General features: G+C 37.2%; 1 protein-coding gene across 3 annotated transcripts; it reads left to right on the top strand.

The window, feature by feature from the left end:
• The first annotated feature begins 2,788 nt into the window (after window positions 1-2,788).
• LOC133114370 (sterile alpha motif domain-containing protein 9-like) lies at window positions 2,789-6,314 on the top strand. Of its 3 annotated transcripts, XM_061223691.1 has the most exons (4): window positions 2,789-2,925; window positions 3,176-3,291; window positions 3,941-4,041; window positions 4,168-6,314. In XM_061223691.1, exons 3-4 carry the CDS (start codon window positions 4,038-4,040, stop codon window positions 5,280-5,282), a joined length of 1,119 nt encoding a protein of 372 aa, XP_061079675.1. In that variant the 5' UTR covers window positions 2,789-2,925; window positions 3,176-3,291; window positions 3,941-4,037; the 3' UTR covers window positions 5,283-6,314. The 3 variants fall into 3 exon arrangements, with proteins under 3 accessions (XP_061079675.1, XP_061079667.1, XP_061079681.1); XM_061223683.1 differs by lacking the exon at window positions 3,176-3,291 and having other exon boundaries at window positions 2,815-2,925; window positions 3,693-4,041; XM_061223697.1 differs by lacking the exon at window positions 3,176-3,291 and having other exon boundaries at window positions 2,882-2,925.
• Window positions 6,315-7,208: the final 894 nt, after the last annotated feature.

Here is a 7,208-nt window from a genome sequence, read left to right as displayed (position 1 = left end):
AAAGTATCCCCAGATTAAAAAATACAGTTTGCACAGAAAATTATTGAATTTAATGAACAGCATCCACTAGGTACCTCTTGACATATGTTGTTGATTAGTGAGGAGTTTGATAGGCAGTATGTTACCAAAATTTGTGACTAGTTTGCAGGAAGGCATTGATCATTCTTCTGTTTCCACTCGCCTCATTCTGTATGTGGCTTTACTCAACACACATTTAAAACTCCCATCTCTCTCAATCTCATTGTGAGGTTCTCTTGCCACTGCCCGGTGGCATCTGCTGAGGTGGGTCCATTTGAACCAACCGGTTTTCATGCATTTCACTGGATTAACAAGTGTGCCGATGGTAGAACTAATCAATTATCAAGTAGCACATAGCTTCTTTGTATCCTGTTAGGCAGATTAAATCATAAATTCAAGTTATCTGTTAAAAATACATCTTAATCAATGTAACCTACACTTATCAAAAAAGATACACCACTCTTATCTACCCTATCTAACCACCAAAAACAAAACCTGCGCTTCACATTGTTCATGATCTACACATTGTAGATCTTTTCTAGTCTGTTTCCCCAGTCTGTGTGAGGAGAAACAAGTCTACATGTATCTGCAAATAATATTGATAAAATGCACAATTTCATAATGAAATAAATAAATGTATAAGGTCTGAGCCACGTGTTATTTAACCTACACTCACTGAGCACTTTATTAGGAACATTTTTACTTTATTACACCTACTTATTAATGCTATTATCTAATCAGCCAATTGTGTGGCATTAGTGCAATGCATCAGATACACAATCATGTAGATATGGGTCAGGAGCTTCAGTTAATGCTCACATCAACCATCAGAATGGGGAAAAAATGTGACCATGGAATGATTGTTGGTGGAAGACAGGATGGTTTGAGTATCTTAGAAACTGCTGATCTCCTTGGATTTTCACGCATGCTAGTCTCTAGAGTTAGCAAAAAATGGTGAAAAATAAAAATTCCAGCGAGCAGCAGTTCTGCAGACAGAAACGCCTTGTTAATGAGAGATGTCAGAGGAGAATGGCCAGACTGGTCAAAGCTGACAGGAAGGCGACAGTAGCACAAATAACCACACAATACCAGAGTGGTATGCAGAAGAGCATCTCTGAACACAAGATGCATCATAACTCTTAAGTGGATAGGCTACAGCAGTAGAAGTCTAAAAAATAAGTCTCATAAATACCTAATAAAGTGCTCATTGAGTGTATGTCTCTGACTGTTTTTTTAATTTCTCATAATGGCTTCCTTGACTTCATGTTCATGTTGACAAATGGCAATAATAGACTCCATTGGCAATCAAAAGCCTAGAATCAGGATGACATTCTGAAAGCTCTTACACCTGTACTAAGGAAGTGATTGAAAACACCTGGCTAATCAGAAACAGCTGACCAAGCCAACTGTCCAAAATGTTTGGTTCTCTAAAATGAGGGACTGTAATTCCAACAGGATCACCCAATATGGATGTAAATACCCTCAAATTAAAGGTGACAGTCTGGATTTTAAAGTTATTTTAATGTATTTATTTCAAATCCAATGTGCTGGAGTACAAGAGCTAAAAGAACAGAAATGGTAGAACATTTTCCAGTGTACAAACTTTGCATTTTGTGTCTGATGTTTTCTATTAGAAGTGCCCATTTTAACAATATTGCTTTGTGTGCTAATGAAGCCATTTTGGACAGTGGCTATGTTTTACCAGAGTTATGTGTTTTTTTGTTTGTTTATGGAGCTTTTGAATTGGTTGCTGATAACTAGGTTTATTATCATGAATAAACATCAAACAATGCAAGGAGTGGCAGAGGTGGTGTTCCACCAGAGAGTGGAAATTCTTCTAAAATTATATCAATACGTGTCCCTTGAAGGTAACATGCAAAATGTGTGCTGTTATCTGTTAACGAAAATCAATTGTCTGTACAAATCTTGGGTTATTATTCATGGTTGCATGTCTACTATGTTTTTGCCTATTTCAGCAGTGACTTAAGCCTCCATGACAAAATCAAATTATACTGGTTCAGCTGGTTTAGTAGTGGTGTCATGATCATCTTGTTGTATCACATTTTCTCATACTTTTCAGCACACGTGCAGATACTGTCCTGATGACAAATCTCAAGCTTAATTGCTTTCGCTTTCCTATCCACCAGCTTATTTACCTGAAATGTATTGCTGTGTTTGATTTGTAGAGTGAGGGCCTTGCTCAAGGGCCCAACAGCTGTGCCAATTTTATTGTGGCTACACCGGGATTAGAACCCCCGACCTTGCGTGTCCAAGTCATTTACCTTAACCACTATGCTACAGGCCACCCAATATAGTCTATCCACTATGATAACTCAGTTTGCATTCAGAATTTGGACTCTTACCCTTGCCATATGCAAAATTTATTCAGCACTTTATAATTTATTCTTAGCACACCACTTAGGTTTTCGTTTACACTGTCAATTATAAAGGGGACGGTCATGCCATGACTGCAGGTATATGTTAATACAAAATGTTCCAGCCAACAGCCCAATTCCTTGCTTTATTTTAATTTTATTTTAATTTATTGATATATTTCTTATTTTATTTACTGTTTCTCACAGTGAATCGAACAGCACATTTGATCTCTGTTTATGTGACAAATAAACAACCTTGAACCTTGAACATTCTATCTATCTCTGCCTAAAGAATAATTATGCTTGAATCCCACCTCCAAATCCACACTAAAGAAAACAAAACCAACCGCAGCTCCGTGACTTTAGGGTGTATCTCTCAGGAAATCGAAACTTATGGAGTAATAAAGCTATTCAGCTTGACTTTTTGGCGAATCAGAATCGGAGGGCTGAGTTTCTATAAATTTATGATTTTAGACTGCTGCATACAAAGTTGTCTTGAATGCAGTCGCGACACTTGAAGAAATCTCCTCGGGTTCGTATTCTTTTTTTTGTGCTTCAGATGATTTATGTTATTGTATAAGAGAGATTTATATGTATAATGAAACATACAACTGTGATTATTATGATATTCTCGAATAGCTACTGTTATTCTTCATTGATTTTGAATTATTTTTTATTATTACGCAATGATGTAAATACGTAACTCTACATGCTTGAGATAAAGTGTCTTGTTTGTCCTGGTGAATTAGATTTTCACTGAACATGGTTACTTCTGTTTATAGGTTAATAACATCGGCTAAATCCTGCTACTTATGGCCTAACTTCCCTATACTATATCCATATAGCGTAAGAAAAAACAACATATAAGCTACTTCAGACTGACGCTTTCCAGCACAAGGCGAGTAAAATCTCAGTTTAGGTGCTTCTGGCATAGGCAATATGCGTACATCCTACAATTATGCTGTGATTTCATCCCTTTTAAATATTTTAAAATATTTTATTCCACCCATCGGAAGCTGTTATTGCAATTTTATGCGAAATTAAAATTAGCGTGCACTTTAGAAATCAGAGTAGTGTATAACAATTCTGCTGGCCTTATTTCTTGATTTCTGAAGGCGTGTGCTGTTCCTCGTTGGTATGAGTTAACCCGCAACATGCTATTAATTATTCATGTAAAAATGGACAGTGGTTGCACAGAGTACTATTGAGGGGTAGTACATATCAAGGGTGGATGCTCTGAAATATCACCCTTGATGAATTACTCTTGAATGGTTTCATCTTCTCTCATCTTCTGAACAGACATGCTCAAGAAGGAATGAATGAGAAGACACAACTGTTTAGGTGTATTGGGCAAGACCACAGATTACTGCATCACTTGCCTAGTCTAGAAAATTAATATTTCATTCATTTTGAATAATAATGTTTTTTTGTTTTTTTTATTCACCATCCATCTAACCATTTTTATTTCATTTTATGCTGTCTGTATTTTGTATGACAATTAAATGACATTTTGAAGCCACAACCAGGTATTTCCTTTTCTACTATAGTTCCACCTTATGTTCAACTATCTCTCTTGGCTCGGTTTGGTTTCTGTGGTCTCGCCCAATACACCTAAACAGTGAAAACAGCAACACTCTCCTCACAATGAGTAAGTGTGAAAAATCTTTTTCTGCAGTTCTTATTGGACTTTAATTCAATTTCAGAAATAATAAATGCTTTATAAACAAACTACTTGTTACAATGTTGAAAAAATACTTTTTGTGTTTTTATTTAGTGGAAGGACATAACTGTCAACCAGTCGAAAAATGGAAGGAATGTGATGTCAGCTCTTGGTTGAAGTCCATAGGAGTGAAAGAGAACTACATTAAGAAAATGACTGAGGAGGAAGTTAGTGGGCAAGTTCTTCTGAAACTAACAGAAATCTATCTGAAATTGGAAATTGGAATGAAATCGGGGCAGGCTTACTTGATAATCCAAAAAAGGAATGAGCTGATCGAGTCTTCACGAGTGCAAGAACCTCAAAAAGCCCTGAAAAAGAGAAAAGGTGTCGATGAGAAGGAGCAGCAATCGATAGGCAGTCATGACACAGATGCTGGACCAACACAAGTCCCTCCAGATCCAGAGAATAAGTCACACCAGGAACAGTCAGTGAGTGTGTTATCTACAAAGACGGACTGTAAACCACGGCCTGTAGGTAAAAAGGGTTCTGAATGTACATACTTACGGCACAGTGTACTTCCGCCTGAATCTGGTGTTTCTGACCTTATCACACCTTGTCGTGAATACAAATCGTTAGCCAAAGCAGCTACATTATCCCATCAAAAGCTGCAAGTAAAGTTTGCTAAAGAGGTTTTTAAATTTGGCTCTGCATGCATGAATATGCGGTCCAATGGTACCATACATTTTGGAGTGATGGACAGTAAAGGTAACACTGGCTGTGTACATGGTGAGGTAATAGGTGTTCCTGTGAAAGAGAAAGCCATATACATTGATGCATTTAAGTACATTAAAAAATGTTTCTCAGAGCAGAATAGTGAACATGCGCGAAGGTGCATACATGAACCAGAGTTCATAAAGGTTGGGAACGGCCCAGAGGATCATTATGTCATAGAAGTTGACATTGTGCCAGAAATAAGCATTGTGAGAGACAAACTTTTCTCTGTCCGTCTACCATATTTGAAAGGAACATCAAAGAAAGTTCAGTTTGAAATGGAAAAATTCTATGAGAGAATAGGCACTGAAACAGCATCAGTTAGTAATCTGAATAGGTTCTACCAATGTATAAAAGACAGAGATGCATGGAGAGAAAAGGCTGAACTGCCTTGGCTTATCAACACACCAAATATCGTGCCATGCCAAATCAACTGCGTGTTTCTAACAAATTTGTGAGAATTTGAGCTCCATTGACTTCATGAAGATGAACATGAAGATATTCTGTGTCTTTCACTTTGACCCTGATTCTAACCTGTCTGGATTATGCAAGAAATACCATGATCACCATGCCCCAAACTTGCATTTCCTGCATAGTTACAAAATTTCAAGTGAGATGAACATCAGTGCATTTGCAAGCCATTTGAACTTGTTTGAACAGGTTTTTGCAATGGACGAAATGGCTACCGTTGAAATGAAACTCCCTGTGATGAAATGACCTGGATCAAGACTGAAAAGAGTCTTCTGAAGGTGGCAGTGTCGGTGATCTGTAAACAAGTTCTTCCCCCAGGCACCTTTTCAGTGATTTTTCTTCTCACTTCACCAGTGGAGCTACCAATGGTTCACGCTTTCCACGCTACTTATGAGGACATCATTTGTATTTCGGAATCTGAAGAAAATTACACCGCTTGGACAGGCTCTGCTAAGATATCTTGCCCTGAAAATGACTTGAAATGAAACTTAAAGAACAGCATCCACCGGAGCACCTCTTGACATTTGTGTTGATGAGTGAAGAGTTTGATAGGCAGTATGTTACCAAATTTGTGACTGATTTGCTGGAAGGCATTGATCACTCTTCTGTTTCCACTCGCCTCATTCTGTACGTGGCGTTACTCAACACACAAGGTTGGTTACCATTTCTTTATTCAATCAAATACCTACAGCCTGCCTGTACAAGAGGTATACTCACTGCTCACCTGCATTTTGAAGAGGGCAAGGGAAATGTGTTTTTCTTGAATTATTTTTGAATTCTTGCACTTGGTCACAAATGTTACAACTTAGTGCTTTTAATTTCCAAGAGTTAATTGATTTTGTAATCTGTTAAAGTTGAGGTAGTAGCACAATGATTTTACTACAGCCTTACTTGTTAACATTTAACTAGAATGCATACATTAACCCTCCTATTATGTTTGGGGTCAATTTGGGGTCACAACTCACCAAACCAATTAATCTTTTTTTTCCATCTTGATACTGTATCATTTTATTTATGTTCCATTTTGGTGGGATTAAATAGTAAACATGCAATAAACATAATTCATTGTTTTCAGAAGTCCTGTTCCAACAGGTGCATGTGTTGTATGGGCTTATTTTGTATAATTTTATATATAGAAACTGTATAAAATGTCAATAAAACTATATGATTTTTATTTTTATCTCAGATTTCGTTGTGGATGATGCTGGTGGCATTTTCACATACAGGTGCCAATCTTTTACTTCCTGTACCTCAGGCTCTAAAATGAGATGTTTCTCACAGATTTGTAAGATTTATGGATAAAAGGCTTGTCATTTGTGAAGAGTTACAGAAGCATCTTCTCTGCTCAAGTTAAAATTTCCGCAAGCCTATTATTTAACCTACACTCACTGAGCACTTTATTATTACTTTATTACACCTACTTATTAATGCTATTATCTAATCAGCCAATTGTGTGGCATTAGTGCAATGCATCTGATACACAATCATGTAGATATGGGTCAGGAGCTTCAGTTAACGTTCACATCAACCATCAGAATGGGGAAAAAATGTGACCATGGAATGATTGTTGGTGGAAGACAGGATGGTTTGAGTATCTTAGAAACTGCTGATCTCCTTGGATTTTCACGCATGCTAGTCTCTAGAGTTTGCAAAAAATGGTGAAAAATAAAAATTCCAGTGAGCAGCAGTTCTGCAGACAGAAACACCTTGTTAATGAGAGATGTCAGAAGAGAATGGCCAGACTGGTCAAAGCTGACAGGAAGGCAACAGTAGCACAAATAACCACACAATACCATAGTGGTATGCAGAAGAGCATCTCTGAACACGAGATGCATCATAACTCTTCAGTGGATAGGCTACAGCAGTAGAAGTCTAAAAAATAAGTCTCATAAATACCTAATAAAATGCTCATT

Source organism: Conger conger, chromosome 2 (genome assembly GCF_963514075.1).
Source record: "Conger conger chromosome 2, fConCon1.1, whole genome shotgun sequence".
NCBI lineage: Eukaryota > Metazoa > Chordata > Actinopteri > Anguilliformes > Congridae > Conger > Conger conger.
This window is presented reverse-complemented; position numbering and strand designations above follow the sequence as displayed.